This window comes from Tetrao urogallus (assembly GCF_951394365.1).
Source record: "Tetrao urogallus genome assembly, chromosome: 11".
NCBI lineage: Eukaryota > Metazoa > Chordata > Aves > Galliformes > Phasianidae > Tetrao > Tetrao urogallus.
The window spans coordinates 13,135,367-13,152,004 of NC_136824.1; the positions used below are offsets into that span (position 1 = coordinate 13,135,367).

The window sequence follows — 16,638 nt, forward strand, 5'->3', positions numbered from 1 at the left end:
CTATTAATTAGATCTTAATTATACAGAGAAAAAATGCACTGCAGTGAACATGCGAGTGATCGCCATGTATTTTTAAGAGGCACGATTTCTGGGCTGGTCGCTTTTCAGATTTTTTCTAAAACATTCCAGCCCTGCCCCTGACGCTATAGCTTTCTGAGCGCCGTCCAGTTCTTTGGTGGCTTCCATGCTGCACGGAGCATTCAGGGTTTACTGGCGAGAGATCACAAAAATCAGGCTACATCAGCTCACGAGAGGATGAATTAACTCTGTTTGCTTATAAAACTGACTGCTGCAAGTCATTATTGGTGGGACAGCGCAATGGGAGCGGATGGCTTTTAATAGCCCACATCAGAAGCACTGCCCGGGGACCCGCGTTCCACGCCGCCGGCTGCGAGGTGGGACGAAGCCGCGGCTCGGCCCGGCACGGTGCTGCTGCCGTGCTCCTGCGGCGGCGCTCGGTGCAGGGCTGGGCACGGCTCAGCTGTGTGCCGACAGCGGCCCTGCAGCCACCGGCCCAGCACTGTGCGGGGATGGCGGGCGCTGGGAGAGCTGCGTGCGCCAGGAAGTGGAGGAGAAACATTCGTGGGAGGAATCGGGTTACAAAGAGAGCTCTGCTAACGTCATTATGCTGAAATAGTCCAGATCGCACGCTTCAGCCGCCCCTCCGCCTCTGGCAGGCAGGAGCAGGCAGGGGGCTGGTAAGCGTGCAAATGCATTCAGATACCGCTTCTGAACGGCAGAGCTCTCGGTCTGTGTGTGCCCTTGAGGTACTGTGTGGGCGTTTCTGTGATGGGGGCATTGTCGGCAGCAGCAGTGAGGGGCCCAGGTTGAGCGTGAGGAGAGCCGAGGAGAGCAGCCCGGCAGGCAGCGCAGGCCGATGCCGGCCCTCTGTGCAGCTGCGGCTGTGTGCTGAAATAAGGGAAAGACTTGGTGGTGGTGGTGTGAAATGTCTTTCAGAAGATGTTAACGAAGCTCAAAAGTTGTGTTCCGTTTAAACATAAACGCTGCAGTCTTTTTATCTTCCTGTGAAATCTGAGTGGAGGGCAAAAAACCAAAAGCAGACTGACCTACCAACCTGGTGTGTAAAGACAGGAGCTCCAGACTGGTACCTGTGAGTCGTCACTGTGCGTGGGGTCTGTAGGACCGGATGGAGCTCCTGGGCTCAGTGTGGGATGCAGCAGCTTCAGCACGGGTTGCTCTGGGGCTCCTGTTGGCCCCTCTGGGTATCCCCCACAGAGCAGATAAACACACTGCGGTCAGTTCTGCAGCATTGCAGCCCGTGAGAGTCCTGCACAGACCTCGTAAATCTAAATGGCGTGCTGTGGGTTTGTAGACCTGTTCAAAGAACTGAAGCATTGTCTTGATTTTTTTTTTCCTAATCTGTTTTTTGCCTTTATCAGAATAAATGTGTTAATCTGTTGCTCCTCAGGGTTCGCTCTAGGTTTGAAAGTTGCCAGGCTCCTGGCAGCTGTTGGCTTTGGGCACAGCTGTAAGAGTTTTTTGCCTTTCTTTAAGAAGTAAGTTCAGGAAAAAATCTGCCCTCAAGGTGATGGATAGTTTGTAGCTTGAATAAAAGCACCCTCCTGTGTTAGGACTAAGCATGACCAGGAGAAAGGAAAACACCACAGCAGGGCAGGGCAGTCCCTTGCCGGCTCAGTTCTGGAGCTGTGTGCAGCACGGGTTTGCCTGCGGGCTGCAGTGGAACAGGGCTGGCTGCAGCCCTCAGGGAGCTCCTCGCAGAGCTGTGAGGTGGAAGATGGAAGTGTGCCTCAGAAAGCAGTGGGTATTGTGCTGTCTGTGAGATTTTCTGCAGCCCGGAGTGACCCGATGCGATGGCAGGTTGGGGGGTCCCCCTTCCTGTTTCTGTTCCTGTGTTAGCTTACAGGAACGAGTGTATATTAAACAAAGGATAAACTTGCATAAGGGTATTTATCTCTCTCCGGGTAAAATCCATACTAAGACATGAAAGGTAAAAGCTGCATTAATTACTCAAGAGGGATTCAAAGCTCAGCAGTTTACTAGGATTGAAGGATTTATTGGAAAACAGTGGTTCTCATGTGTAACTCCAGGCAATAAACCTATTTAATTAAAGGCTTAATCTTCTAGTTGACATGTTTGCTACTGTTCCAGTAAAAAGCTTCATCTGTAGCCAGTTCTTGTAACTATACAAATAATAGTGGAATCCCTCATCTTTGTTCTTCTTATTTTTAACTGTTTAATTGTATTACGTTGGTTGTATCATAAATATTTAAAAGACTTTTGTGCTCTTTGAATCAAAAGCTTTACACGGCCCACATTCCAAATTACTTAAGTTCAGGCAGTGTATCCTTATGTCTTTCTTTTGCAAACTGAAGAATATTATTTGTTTATGTTTGCACTGACAATGTTAATCAGTACTGAGGAGCTGTTTTTTAAGAAATGTACCTGTTAAAGCTGAGTACGTGCAGGCATAGTTACATTGCAGTAGTGTCATTTCACATCAACTTACTCGAGTAAGTGTGAAATGGGAACTTTGAAAATAATTATTTTCTAGTATTTCATCTCAGTGCTTATTAGAAGTGTGTGTTGTATTGTGAAAGAAATGACGTGTTACCAGCAGAGGCATGGTGAGAATTGCTGGATGCCTGGATTACTTTGGTATGATCAGATGCAGTGATGGGACTAGTAAAATGTACGTAGCTGAGAAAGGAGAAATGGGAGAAAAATATTGAAGTGAATAAAATAACATTCTGAAATTAGATCTAGTTCTTTCCTAATCCTGTTTCAGCGATTAAGAAATGTGATGTTTTTGTGTTTTTTAACTGTGTGCTTGTACATATATCCATGTATAATGCTTTTGTCCATTGCATATACAAAAACTACTCACATGCAGTGAAAATTACTGCTCCCCATGACTTTCCCTTCTGGATCAAATTGTTACAAGCCCTGCGGTTGACAGTTGCAGCTCCTTAAAGCAATCTAACATTAATCGAGTCTTATCCTTCCCAGGTATAAATGAAGAATAAATGTTGTTCTGTGGGGTAATATTGGAGAGAATGGTGAGGTTGTGACATTATTATAGACAGGTGTTGGTCATTGCTTGGAGCACAGCTTAATCCAATGTGCTGTCATCAAGTGGCATATTGTAACAGCATCTTCCAACCCTTGCTGAGGTAGAACCTGAACTCTGATCTCTAATCCAGCAAATAACTTGTCTTTTAAAGTTCTGTTTTTGGACTACTTTCTTTGAATTGCATCTCTGACAGAAGTATTTGCTTTGCTTTCCTTTAGGTTGGGGCTCATCGGGAGGAAAGCGTCAGCCTCAACAGCAACCACGCAGTTCTTCCCAGTACAGTTTCTGCTCAGAGCACAGAACTAAATCACAAAACACAAGAGAGCTACCGAGGTAACTTTCAGCAGTACTGAATGCTGAATGGGGTCTGAAATGATCCAGAGCCAATGAGGGTTATAGATGGTGGTGAATGTGCATCAGTAGAGGGGATATGAACATAAGTAAGATAGAGAAAAGAAAATTAACTTCAATTTTAGATCTGTAACAATACCACTGTTAGGGATCACTGCAGTAATTTGGAGGACATCCTCGTGTCAGCCCTGCCCTGCTGCTTGGTGCCTGGTTTCCATAGAAGGCCCTGCGTGTAGCTGCTGCCTTCTGCTTTCAGTGGATGTAACCTGCACCTCCAGGGCTGCAGTGAGCTGATGCCCATTTCAGTCAAGCCCATGAAAGGAGGTGTCTCCACACAGTTATTTACAGTTCCTTTAATTTTCAGTCCAAAGGAGTAAGCTATAGGAAACAGAAGTCCACTTGTTCATCAGCGTGCCTGTGCCGTGTAGGGCTGTGCATGGCAGGTTTGGCCTAGGCCCAACCCTCTGTCACCGCAGCTATAGATCTGCCCTCAGATTTGCAACCCAGACCTGAGGTGCAAATTTTCGTACTTTGCAAAATGCCCTTCCATCTTGTACAGCGTCTTTCGGTGATTAGGCTGCTCTTGATCAATTACGATCCCTTTACAACCCCATGACACGTGTCCAAGTACAGCATTATTATTGGGGTTCATCTTTTGTTGCTGCTCACAGAATCATGAGAGCTGGTTAAGACCACTCAGGTCATGCAGTCTGACCCTGACCGTGCTCCCTGACAGCGTTCCTTAGCGCAGCATCTCCACGGTCCTTGAGCACCTCCATGGACAGTGACTCCACACCTCCCTGGGCAGCCCGTTCCAGAGCCTCACTGCTCTTTCTGAGAAGAAATTTTCCCAAGTATTCAGCCTGTTAGCAGATGTAGTTCTGTGTGTTGGCTTCCCAGAGTGCTGGCTGTGCTCTGGCCTGCCATCGCAGTGTCTGTGTGAGGTTACAGAGGTAGTGCCTGGCCCCGCGATGCTCACACGGATCTTTTTGTTCGCAGCACTGTCAGGTGGCTTGCAGAGCCAGTCTGTGGCTATAGGTCCAACAGAAATCAAGTCTGAGCATAAGGAGAAGGATGAAAATATACATGAGCCTCCCTCATCGGATGACATGAAATCAGATGATGAGTCCTCCCAAAAGGATATCAAGGTTTCATCTAGAGGAAGAACAAGGTGAGTTGCTGACATGAACGAGAATTTGTGCCTCATTAATGCTGTCCATCAGTTGGAGATTTTCTGTAAGTTTAGTAAGTTTATTTCAAAGCCTTTGCATTGCCTCAGTGCATACATCAATAGGCAGCTGAAATACAAAGACAGTTTACAGTATTAGTATCTACTCATATCCAGGATAGAAATTTTTTTTTCCTGGAAAGTCACCTGGAATTCCCAGGGATGCCCAGAGATGGCTGTCGTACAGACTAGAATGGAATGGCTTGGGTTGGAAGGGACCTCAGGGATCATCAAGTTCCAAAGAGTGCTTGAGACACAACCTTTGTACTTCAAGTGGGAGCCAGTAGTGGTGGAGAGCCGTGTCCTGGTGAACCAGGGCCTGCGGTGAATATGTTACATCCCTGCCATTTCCTCACCGTGGGCAAAAGAAGTGAAGTAAAATCAGGTGAAGTGCTGTTGGATCTGCCTGGTGGGTCTGACACGAGTACTGAAATTGGAGATAACGGCAAACAGTCAGAATTTTTAACTGCAGACAGTGCTATCGTACCAAAACACGCTTAATGATATTTACCATATTAATTTCAGTAGGGCAGAGGTTTCTGCAGAGTTTTAAGCTTAGTTGGACAGTCTTATACAGAAAGAAAAAAAAAGTTATCAACTTAGTATAGTAATTATAAGTGAAATGATAAAAGCAATGATAAACATAAATATGTTTAGCTCTAAATTGGGTATTAAGGGAGGAAAAAAAAAGTTTTAGAACTGACCAGGCAAATCTTTTAGCAACAGTAAACCTTCTGTAATGAGCACTTTTAATGGCAGTTTGTTGGAATGCCTTTATATTATAAGCTGATACATTGGAAACCAGCAAAAACTATTTGTTGAAAGTGATTCATTCTTCATCTGAAGAGACAGCTGAGTGTCCTGGCAGTTGAAAGGTGTGTCAGAAGCTGAGTCGAGCAGCAGTCAGTGTTCCTTTTGCTTCCAAGGCAGCGCATTTCCTCTGCTCTGCCTAGAACTGCTGACAGTGTGTAGGCAGTGTTCTGTGGATATTCCTTAGGCAAAAGCCACTGAAGATTTTTTTAGAAAAGTGTGAGAGAGAACTGAAGCATTAATATCTAACCTTTTTTTATTATTATTTCATACATTCAATATGAAATACAGTAAATAGGAAGAGGTTTTAATTTCTGAGAGTGAGACTTCTGAACTAGTGGGGTGACTTGCTTGAATTATTAGTGATATTTTGATATACTTTTATTTATGCTTTCTTGCAGCAGTACTAATGAAGATGAGGATTTAAACCCAGAGCAGAAAATAGAAAGAGAAAAGGAGAGAAGAATGGCAAATAATGCCAGAGAGCGTTTGCGTGTACGAGACATTAACGAGGCGTTTAAAGAACTTGGCCGGATGTGTCAGCTTCATCTGAAGAGTGAGAAACCACAGACAAAACTGCTGATTCTTCACCAGGCTGTGGCAGTCATCCTCAGTCTGGAGCAGCAAGTGAGAGGTCAGTAGCCCATCCCTGTGCTGCGGCACTCAGTATGGAGCAGTGTGGGATAGCCCAGCGCACCGGTTGCCAAAAGCATTTGGCTTCTGCAGCTGTGTTACGAGCTTTTTAGGAGAAACAAGGAATGGCTTTTTAAAAAAACAAAGGGGGCGGGGGGAGGAAGGGAGCGCTGGGTGTGTGCTCCCATCTTGTTCTTTCCTGTGCCGCACAGCGTTTTGTTACCACGTGCTCTAGGTGAATTAGTTGAGCCGTTGACACATCTTGCTTTTACAGTTCAGACAAGTGCTTGTTCAGTTGTACAGATGATGGAGCAAAACAAGATCTCATTGAAGATGAACCGCACACAGCTGAGATAGTAAATATAGTGAGTTAACTGCATTTCCTCAGGTTTCTGCATTAAGCGTATTGTAGGGAGAAGGAGGAAACCTGCAGCTCTGTTATTTGAATCTGGGTTCATTTTGCATGAATTTTCTGTACCCTGTTCCTTTGGATTTTTCCAGGTAAGAAATACATTTACTGATAGCTGCAGAAGGAAGAATTCTTTTTGCAGTTAACTTTCTTTTAAGGAGAGATGATTCCTCCAGGAATTGCATTTAGTTTTTCAGCTGTAGCATTCTTGTCTGTCAGAGAAGCTATTGAAGACTTTTAATCTCAATTTAAACCTAATTTCAAAGATGTGTATAAAATTCTGAGGCACCTCTGCCACTCACAAGCTGTCACTTAAACTGGTGAGCATCCTCTTTCTTTGCTCCCTTGAGCTGTTAAATAACCATCTTCAGTATCTCTCTGCAAGTGCATTGAGATGGGGAGTGTCTTTCAGATGTCGATGATGTCAGTGGTCATATTTACTTGAAGTGCTACATTTCTGAATCACTGATGTCACTGAATGACATCAATGTCTTATTTTTGTGTACCTTATTTTTACTTTATTTCCAAATTAGCTGCTTGCAGTGGAGCAAAGCAATTGTTAAAAGTCAGTGCAGAGTGACAAAGTGAGTGACCTAATGCAAGCTTTTATGTAAGGATAATGTGCAAAGGATTTTTGGACAGCTCTGCTGACCTATCTTGAAATAAATGCAGTATCTCCAGTCAGAATATTTGCAAGGCATATGCAGAAATTGGTGTTACTCTGCAGATCAGATAGCAGCTAATCTTAGCATTTCTGAGACTTCGACCTCGGGGTTTTTTTGAAAATGCTCTTCTGTCTCTGCAAGATGAGATTGACTGTTATGAAGTCAGAAGAACATTAATGGCTTTTAGTGGTTAAAAAACATCAAACAGGCTGTGTGAAAATGAAGGAAATCACTTTGGCTTTGGTCAGAGGCTGCTTCCACAATGTAACACTGTTAGAAACCTTTTCCCTAAACATACTTGCAATTAATGTGGACTTACCCTGCAGACAGATTAAACTGAGGAATTTCCCTTCCTCGTGCATACGTCTCCCCTTGTGCTCTACTTGCTGTGCATTGGAAGGCTGTGTTCCCTGCTTCATCTCACCCTGTTTTTCCTTGCACCGTTCTGGTCTCCGTTATGTATCCTGAAACTGAGTGACCACAGCTTTGTGTGGCATCCAGAGGAGCTTTAACCATTGTGTTCTCTAATGGCATCAACCATTTCTTCTCTGTTGGTAACGCATCTTCTCATTCTGTGATCAGTGCTATTCAAAATGATGCATTTCATGTTAAGCTTATAACTGTAAGCTAGCGTTTTTTTAATCTCCATTTCTTAAATGACTCTAAATTAACTTCCTTCTGAAGTTTCTGCATAATTAAATCTTTCGTAAAACTTCAAGGCCAGCTACATTTGAACCTACATGAAACCTACAGAAAAGGTTCTCTGGTTCTAGTTCTCTAGTTAAGAGAAGTTAGCATTTGTTTCTGGGCAGACTCTGTGGGAGTGATGTTCCTTAGGAGTTCCAGCGGGAGGCTGTTGATAATGGTTTGGATGAAAACAGAATTAGCAACTCTGTGCAGAACTGCCTGTCACATTAGCTAGGGAAGCACCCTGTAAAATGGACGTGGGTCAGCACACTGGCTAACAGAGGGACTTTGTGAAGAGGAGGGATAGAGGTTTTGAATGAGCTGCTGTTGCCTGGTCAGTTTTGGCAGTCTCTTCACAGTTAAAATTGTACCTGCAATCTTAAGGTGCAAAATAGGGTTGCTGATAGCTAGAAAAATGCCCCAGCATGTCGATTAAATTCAGTATGTACTGGGAAGAAAAACACTTCTTTCAGCTGACAGAATATATTACGTACCTTTTGTCTTTCTGGCCACTAAGATTTGTCTCTTATAGTCTAATGCATGAGAAGCCATTTTGAAGAACAGAAATGGTTGAGTTTTAGAACCTGTCAATTATTTGAAAACTAGATCCACATCTCCATCTATGAAGCTGAGTGGAGAAGTAGAAGCGTGCTGCTGCAAGTGCTTCAACAGCCCACAGCTGGCAGTTACGAAGTACTGGCTTTACAATGGGACAGGAAATAGGGTAACAAATTCCTTTTGCTCTCTGTGACTAAATCTGAAGAATATGATGATGGGTGCTGGATGATTTCACAGACTTGGTGTATAAAGAGCATTGCTGACTTTAGAAATTCTACCTCCTGCTCTCAGAGCAAGCTAATACTGAAGGTAAAGAAAGAAGCAGAAATGTTACTAAAAGCTGTGTGATGTCAGAAGGGTTGGTGCTCAAAATTCTTCAATTTGTTACAAATTACGGGAAGTTTTCCTCGGTTTGCATTTGTAGCAACTTTCTGTGACAGAGAGGCACTTCTTTCGCAGTGTTTTTGAAGGTGTATGTAGGCAGGAAGTAAGCTCTTTTTTTAAACATCAATTTAGGAGCTGCAGGGCTGGATTTTCAGTAGAGCCTGTCTGCAGCTTTAGGCACCTGTGCTTTAACATACACCTTTAAGAACTCAGGGATGCTGCATAGCTATTTTTATTGCAGCGTCAATACTGCCTTTGGGGTCAGCCTATGGGATGTTAATTTTCTATTGCAGAACGAAACCTAAACCCTAAAGCAGCCTGCCTTAAGAGAAGGGAAGAAGAAAAAGTTTCTGCCGTATCGGCAGAGCCGCCAACACCACACCCAGGAAGCCACCCTGGCCTGAGTGAAACTACCAACCCTATGGGTCATATGTGAACACCAGCCAGGTAGGTCTCTTGTCTGGGGCGGGGTGCCTGGGGTGACGTTGGATCTGATTGTTACATTCTGTTGGCTAACATTTGGAAGATGATCCGCTTATTCTAAGCTGTGGTGCTGCCTCTAGTATAAACTTCTTGATGTTGCCAAGTACTTTCGTATTTCTGAGCACAAGCAAATTATGCAGGTTTGTGTAGTTCGATAATAATAATGAGATTAGAGTGAAATTTTCTTCTTTTGCATGTGTTTTTGTTTATGGATAAAGCTCTTGGCTCAGGTGGCCTTCTTGGCGTGACATCAGAGGAGTAGTTAGCAGCTTGCTAGATAAGCCAAGAATAATAGAGATTGATTATATATACTTAAGTGGTCTAAATATCACTTTTGTTCATTTAAAAATCCACGTATTGCTTCCCAGTGCTGGTAAAAACAGCTAGAGATGCTTCTCATCTCACAGAGGTTTGCTGTCTGCCCTAAGGCTGTTCGTTTTAACTTGTATCTTCTGCCCAGCAGAGATTGCTAGCTCTTAATTCACAGTCTGTGTTAGTGAAGATAGGTAAGATTCAAAAAGCAGTGCGTGCAGCTTTGCAAGACAAACCAGTGTTTCCAAATGCTCCAAGCAGCGCAGTACAAGATAGTTCATGTGGAACAGTACAGACTCCTAAGGAGTTTGGTAGTGCCCGTCTGTAGCAGCAGTGATCAAATTAGACACTGTCTCTTGCTTATTTTAGAAATAGGAATACACAGATCAAAGTCAAATCGAATTGCAGTTTCTTAGGTCTCAGCTTCACAGATAATGCTTCTTCTGTACCCAGAATCTAAACACGTCTTTTCCTGAGACTAAACCGTTCCATGCCACTAACCCCGAGAGGGCAGACCATTGTCAAGCTTTTATTTGTGGACATGTTTAATTCTTGCTAGTCTTGGCATCCTGATTACTTTTTACAGCAGTTGCATACATTTTTAAAACCAAAATAAATTGTTGAACTGAAGAACTATGGTGAAGGTTGTTTTTAACTGCCTTTGCATTAGAAAAGAGAAAATAACGCCCTGTTTCTATACTTGTTTCTAGCAGGTGAAGATTTCAGTAACTACTCAGTTGTTGATGTAAATTTGGCTCATAGCAGACAGATGCTGGTGTTTGAGCAGGATGGAGATGCAGCTGCCCTGCCTCCCTGTTAGGAGGTTGGATGTTGTTAGTTTTTATGCAGTTTCTGCCCGTGCTGGATATGCTCCAGGAAAAAAGATTTCAGGACCCCTCAGTCTGATACTCTTCCGCACTTCATATCTGACTGAAAATGCCATAAATTCCAGTTCAGATCGGTTCAGTAATGTTGATATTATGCTTCTTACTGTTTCTTTTCCTCATATCTTTTTCTCCTCCCAAATTTCTTGCTAAAATTCCAGAATTATTGGTAGGATACACAGAAGGTGACCTTTCTTCACAAGGACACAGACAACTAACATTATATGAAGACACAAACCTGACAGGAGAAAACACTTGAAGCAAGAAACCCAAATGCAATCTTATGATCAAAGCTACTGGTCAACACCTGCATCAGGATTGAAGATAGAGGATCTTCAGATAGAATTTCAGCCCGTGAAATACTCTGAACATATCATTCTGTTGCAAGCAGTGTGTCGCTTCTGCACAATCAGAGACTGTTGTGATCTCTCCACTCATTGTGGAAGTTGCCTTGTGCCTAAACTGAATTGACAAATGCATTGTAACTACAAATTTTATTTATTGTTATGGAACTGTAAAGGTCTACATATAAAGGGAAAAGTTAACATGTTAAAAGCTGATACAATTTCAGCTGGATGCCAGCATTTATTAAAGCTGTTCACATTCAGAGAACAAAGCAGTGACAACCGTCGACCCGTAGCATTCCCAGCATACCTATTAGTGTCTTAAAAAAGGAAGGGAAAAGTCTTTTGTTGTCCTTTCCTCTCCTTTTGCCATATGACTAGTGTTTTCCACGCAATAGGAAAGTATTCCTTGGTATAGCTTTTTTTATGTTATTTTTGGTCTCTGGTAATCTGAACAGTTATGGTCATAGTTACCCTTGCATACTGAGCTCCGTGTTTCAGGCCGGTGAGGGGCCTCCTGAGCAGGCTCCACAGGAGCAGTGCTGTGACCATAACATTTCGTAGATTTAAAAATTGATTTTTATTTTCCCTCAGACTTTCCTCAAATGTTTTTTTTTCTAATTATAAACAAAACCTTTTTAGGCTTCTAGGCTTCATAGTAAAGCTTGTAACGTGAAGTGTAAATTGGGTGGGGAGAATCTACTTTGTTAGAGTTGCTTTGTTTTCCGAGCAGTAAGTACTACATATAGTACATGTAAAGTGTTAGCTGTACGTAAGCACAAAATGCATTAAAATACAAAGGAGATTTTTTTCAGGCTGTATCTTTGGTGAATGGTAAAATCCTAAATTCACCGTGGCAGGTAGTGTGATGACATAGCCACCAGTAAGGTGGGCTTACTTACCTAGTGGAATATAAGAGCAATGGTCACCAGTTTTTCCTTACTGTGTACATCAGTTATCTTGTCATTTTTGTATGGCTTGTCAGTGGAGAAAAATCAGTGTGAATCAAATGCAAACAAATGACCCCTCCCAAGCCATATTAACATTAAACCATTAAATGTTTCTCCACCAGAACAGTGTCCATAAGTATTCCTTTGTCACAAATGTGTTGAAATGGTTAAAATCCCTTTGAACTCCCATGGAAACTGTCTTCCACTGCAATGACCATGGGAGGAAACTTCCTAAGCCAAGGTTGTCTGAGCTATTGTTTATATAGTGCATCTTTCATTACTGGTAATTGGTTCACCATACAAAACAGGAACAAAACAGTACTTTTTCTGGAGTCGTTTAATTTGAAAGAACAAAAGCTGGATTGTTAAAATAAACTAATGAATTTAAGCTCACGTTTTCAATGGTTCCTAACAGAACAGTTTGTGAAAATAGTGGATTCATTTCTGTTACTTTAATTTGCATATACCATCAGATAACACCTGATTATATCTGTGGCCTTGTTCTTCATTTCAGTGTTTATTGGCTAAACAAATTTGTTGCTTATGACGTGTGAAAGTGATCACGTACCACTGCCTGGCCTTTTTCCTTCTAAGCTTGTTGTCTTTTTGGCTATATTAGACTTTGCAGTATGCCCAGAAGCTTTCCTTCATAAAATAGAAAGAAAAAAACATTTGGCTTATTTTTCACTGTAGCTAGTCTTTTATACAATAATCTTGTAAGAAAATTTCTTGAATTCTAAATATTACTCTTTCTAGATTTTTGAAATCGAAAAAGTTTTCAGTAAAAAGTTTCTTACTTTATTTTACTATATTAGGTAGTAAAAATGTAGGGTTATTTACCATAACCTGTTCATTAATATCAGAAATTTACAATAGCATTGTAAGACCATAGTAGGGTTCTAGCATACCGTGTAGTACCTATGGAGTATTGTAAGAGCTAATTGTCCGAGATGAATTGCTTCTCATCTTGTTCTCCAGTTTCCATTGTTGGTTTATTGCAGATTTGTACCCTGTGTCAAATTTCAAGGTATTGCTGATAAACCTTTCCAACCAGCAGCGAGAAGTTCAAAAACTTTCTGTCAATGTAACAGAAAACACTATGTATATAACATTTATGTAGCAATAAATGTGCCATCTTTTTTTAACATGGTAAATCAGTGAGTTTTTTAAATTTCTCTCTTGTAGGTACTGTGTTGCTTGAAAAGCACTGGCAAAACAGCTTCTACCTTTCTCCAAGCAGAATGTAACGTACATTGTCAAAGCAGGCTCAAGGGGCCGGTGCAGAAATCCCTGCTGAGGAGGAGCGCCTCGTCTGCCCTCCTGCTGGATGCGGAAGGAATTGCAGAGGCCAGCAGCAGTCGAGCAGAGGCCGCTCCCCATAGGCACCGCCCTGCTGCTGCGTCTTGCGCCTTTCCTTTGCTGTCCCTAAGACACGCTTGTAACATCTCCGCTCCTCCTGTGTACTGCAGTTCATGGTGCTGAGTTACTGTGAATTAACTGGTGCACCTGTGCGTGTTTTGTGGAAAAACAACGTCCATGGCTTAAGCTTGAATTGAAAACGTGGGCAGTTTTTCTTCTTGCAAGTGTGAATGAAAGAAAATGGGAGTACACAGTTTTCAAATCATACTAAGGCAGCAGTGAAGTCTTCACGTCTAATTCATAACTGCTTAAGCCAAAAGCCCCACAAAACAAGCAGACTTCAAATCTGTTTTCTTTAACTCTCCTCTAAGGAAAATATCCCTGCAAAAGCACGCAGCGAAAAAGGCAAACCGATGCCATGTATGTCAGTGAGGTGGTGTTTGCCACGCAGTGTGGCTGCTGTGTGCGGCCTTGTTTCCAACTCCTAGTTCTGCCTGTTCCTGTGCAGTGATTAAGTTCTAGTTTATGCTTGTCAGCGTGGTTTTACTGGTGAGTTTTCTGATGTGGCAGTGCTACTACAGACAGCTTTCTAACATGGTCTGACCACGTGAGACTCAGCCATGTAAGTACGTGTTTTAGTTGTTAACCTCTGTTAGGAGCTGTGGAAGTGGTGCCTTGGTGCCTTCCCCAGCTGAATCTAGAGTTCTAAATTCTAAGTTACTTCATTACTAATTTTAAATCCAGCCTTTGAGCGTGCAATCACTCTTGTTCTCTTTTTGAATGAGTCCTGTAAGTTTTAATGTACTTCAGAGAGGAAAAACGGCATTTTCCCCTTTGTCTTTTCCACGCTTCTGCTGTCCTGTTCACATCACTTTCTGATCACCAGTCTTTCATTCCTTTGTTTTGTTTTGTTCTACGTTTCCTTTTTTTCTCCGTTTTACTACTTGCTTTTTTCCTATTTTGCTGTTGTTTTTTGTGGAAAGGCGCATAGGACACCCTTAGCAGATAGCATTCTGCTGCTAGAAAACTCTGAGCACCTGAAATACTGTGTGAAAATTTTTGTATGAACTGAAAGCATTGAGACAATCTTAAAATGGAGGCCATCTTTCTTTCTCTAGCGTTGGGTAGATACTATCTAAAAAGGCAATTCTGGATATTTTATGGAAGAGTTAAAATTTCCCCCATTAATTGTGCAAAACAAGTGGCAGCAGTCTCTGAAAGACAATTCAAATCCTGGAAAGCAAAGTTTGCCTTTGCAGAGGGCTGCCCTGCAGAGAGGAGCCTTCTGCTGCCCACCTGCCCACCCTGCAGAGAGGAGCCCTGCCTTCTGCTGCCCACCTGTCCTGTGCAGTGGGACAGTGCTGGTGAAGAGATACTGCAGCCTGCAGAGAATGGGATCTGGCAGAAAGGGGGAAAGTTGTGCAGTTAGGAGGCTGCACCGATCCTTTTTTCTCTTCCCTGTGGAAGAGCAGTCAGGTGCCTTTTGCAGGGAGCATTCTGTACCATTACAACATTTGTTTTTCTGAATGGTTAATCCCCCATCAACATGGATGCCATAGCAAGATCATACGAGTTTATCCCCTTGTGCAAACATGATATACCCTTGGAGTGATATCCCAAGCAACTCCATGTGCGTGGTCAGAATGACATCGGCTGGTTAGATGTTTGATTGCAGCCACCTGGGAATGTTTGTATTGGACATAAACTGCACAGACCAGGCCTAAGTCTCTCCATAACTGCAGTCATCTGTGTTGTAAAGAGAATCTCTGTCAATGCTCCTAATCTCAACTTTTCAAACTTTCTGAAGCGCTTGACGGCATCTGTTAAATAAGAACTGATTAAAAAAAAGTCAGAAAAAAGTGATATCAAATATAAAATCTGATAGAAATCTGAAAATGTTGCTCAGAACTGATCCGGGAGGGCACATCTGTGAGAAAGTCAGTGGCTGTGCTGAGTATTTTGGCATTCTGGTTATTTCAGGTAAACCGGAGAGATGAGAACATCAAAGCCATTTCATTTTCTAGAGAGATCCACTCTGTTTTTAACAGCGCCTCCTAAATGCATAGAGACAAAAAGAACATAATGTAGGCTACGTCTGTAGGAATGATAGCTGCTGCTAAAAGTGATTGAACAGATGAGAGAATAATTTGCAGTATAGCTCAAAATTCTACATTCACCAACATTAGACGCAGAGCTGGAAAAGCACAAGACATACCTATGCAGGTCACAGATGGAACAAATTCTACTCCTTTCATCTTCCACTCAACGCTCTGAAATATTAAGATAAACTTGTTTAGGAAAACTCAACAATCCAGCTCTTAAAAAAAAAAAAAAAAGTAAATGGACATGATAGTAAACCTGTGTGGAAAACAAATTCATCAGTTTCTTGCTAACCTGATAAGGTGGATTTTTGGTACAACTCTTATTACCTGCTGAGGCCCTTTCTGTCTGCCCTTCCTATATTTTAATGGCTAAGGAAGACTTGGGGAATGCCAGAACACACTGGTCTAGATTACTTGTGTACATTCATTAAGTTCAGTGGTTTGTTATGCTTGTAGAAGTTGAGACATAATTGTGCACTAGTGCACATCTTCTCTATCCAGCTTGCAAAGAGGAAAAGGAAATATTGATGGTAGAAAAGTAGCTTAGTCTTTAATACTCAAATATGACCAAAGAAATTTGATCAATAGTAATGACTCTGTAGTAAACATAAAAATCAGTTATCCACACCAAAATTATAAATTCATCTGTGGACTGAGATGTCAGTGAAAGAGCATTTCTCAGCCTTTTATTCCCCAGCACCCACAGATGAGCAGATAAACAGTACTGGAAGCACCAGCTTATCAGAAGCAACCACTGGTCATATTTTGTATGTTTCTTAGGCACCAAGTAACCAAAATGATCAATAACTGGTCGTTTGTTTCGATCCAGACTTCCAATCAACTGCATCTCAAAGATGAACATTGGTGAGACTAGTCCTGTGCCACTCGATGCTGTTCAAATGCTTTTACTTTCCTGACTACCAGCTTTGGTTTCTTCTTTCTGTATTTGAAAAAGATTTTAAATGAATTTCACAAAAAAAAAAAAAAAAAAAAAAAAGACATTTTGTCCCCTTACTATTGGCTTAATTTTGTTTGTTGCAAGGTGTGGCAAAGTACTCCCAAATATCATTCTCTGAATATTGAAAAAACCTGCTTCCAAGATCAGATTACTCCCTGAGGACATTCGTTGGCTTGATATTTACTGTGTGGGCCCCATTCGCTCAGACTAAAATCTTAGTGTGCAAGAACAAAAAGTCCTCATCTCAAAAAATTTGGAGCATATTTTGAAATGTCATCGGAACAGTCAGTGGACACCTGCAAAAGCTGAAAAGTGTATCACAGTACTGTCTTCTAAAGGTGACAAGGAAAGGAAGCAAGTCTTGCAGGTATGAGTAAAAGGTGTTAGGACAGCACCTAGCAGAAGAGAGCTCACATTTTAACTGATCTTCTGCATGATAAAAACATAAATGCTAATGTATCTAGCAGTG

General features: G+C 42.1%; 1 protein-coding gene across 7 annotated transcripts in view; it reads left to right on the top strand.

Annotated features, from left to right (window-relative positions):
* Nucleotides 1-9,213, top strand: part of TCF12 (transcription factor 12) — a gene marked incomplete at both ends in the record, with an annotated part of 148,075 nt that extends 138,862 nt beyond the window's left edge. For 6 of the 7 annotated variants that reach the window (XM_079541151.1, XM_079541152.1, XM_079541153.1 and 3 more), the window contains 4 exons: nt 3,271-3,385; nt 4,412-4,574; nt 5,843-6,075; nt 9,071-9,213. In XM_079541151.1, coding sequence (XP_079397277.1) covers nt 3,271-3,385; nt 4,412-4,574; nt 5,843-6,075; nt 9,071-9,213 — 654 coding nt within the window. The remainder of the gene's footprint in view (nt 1-3,270; nt 3,386-4,411; nt 4,575-5,842; nt 6,076-9,070) is intronic. The other variant, XM_079541154.1, reaches the window with a different exon arrangement.
* Nucleotides 9,214-16,638: the final 7,425 nt, after the last annotated feature.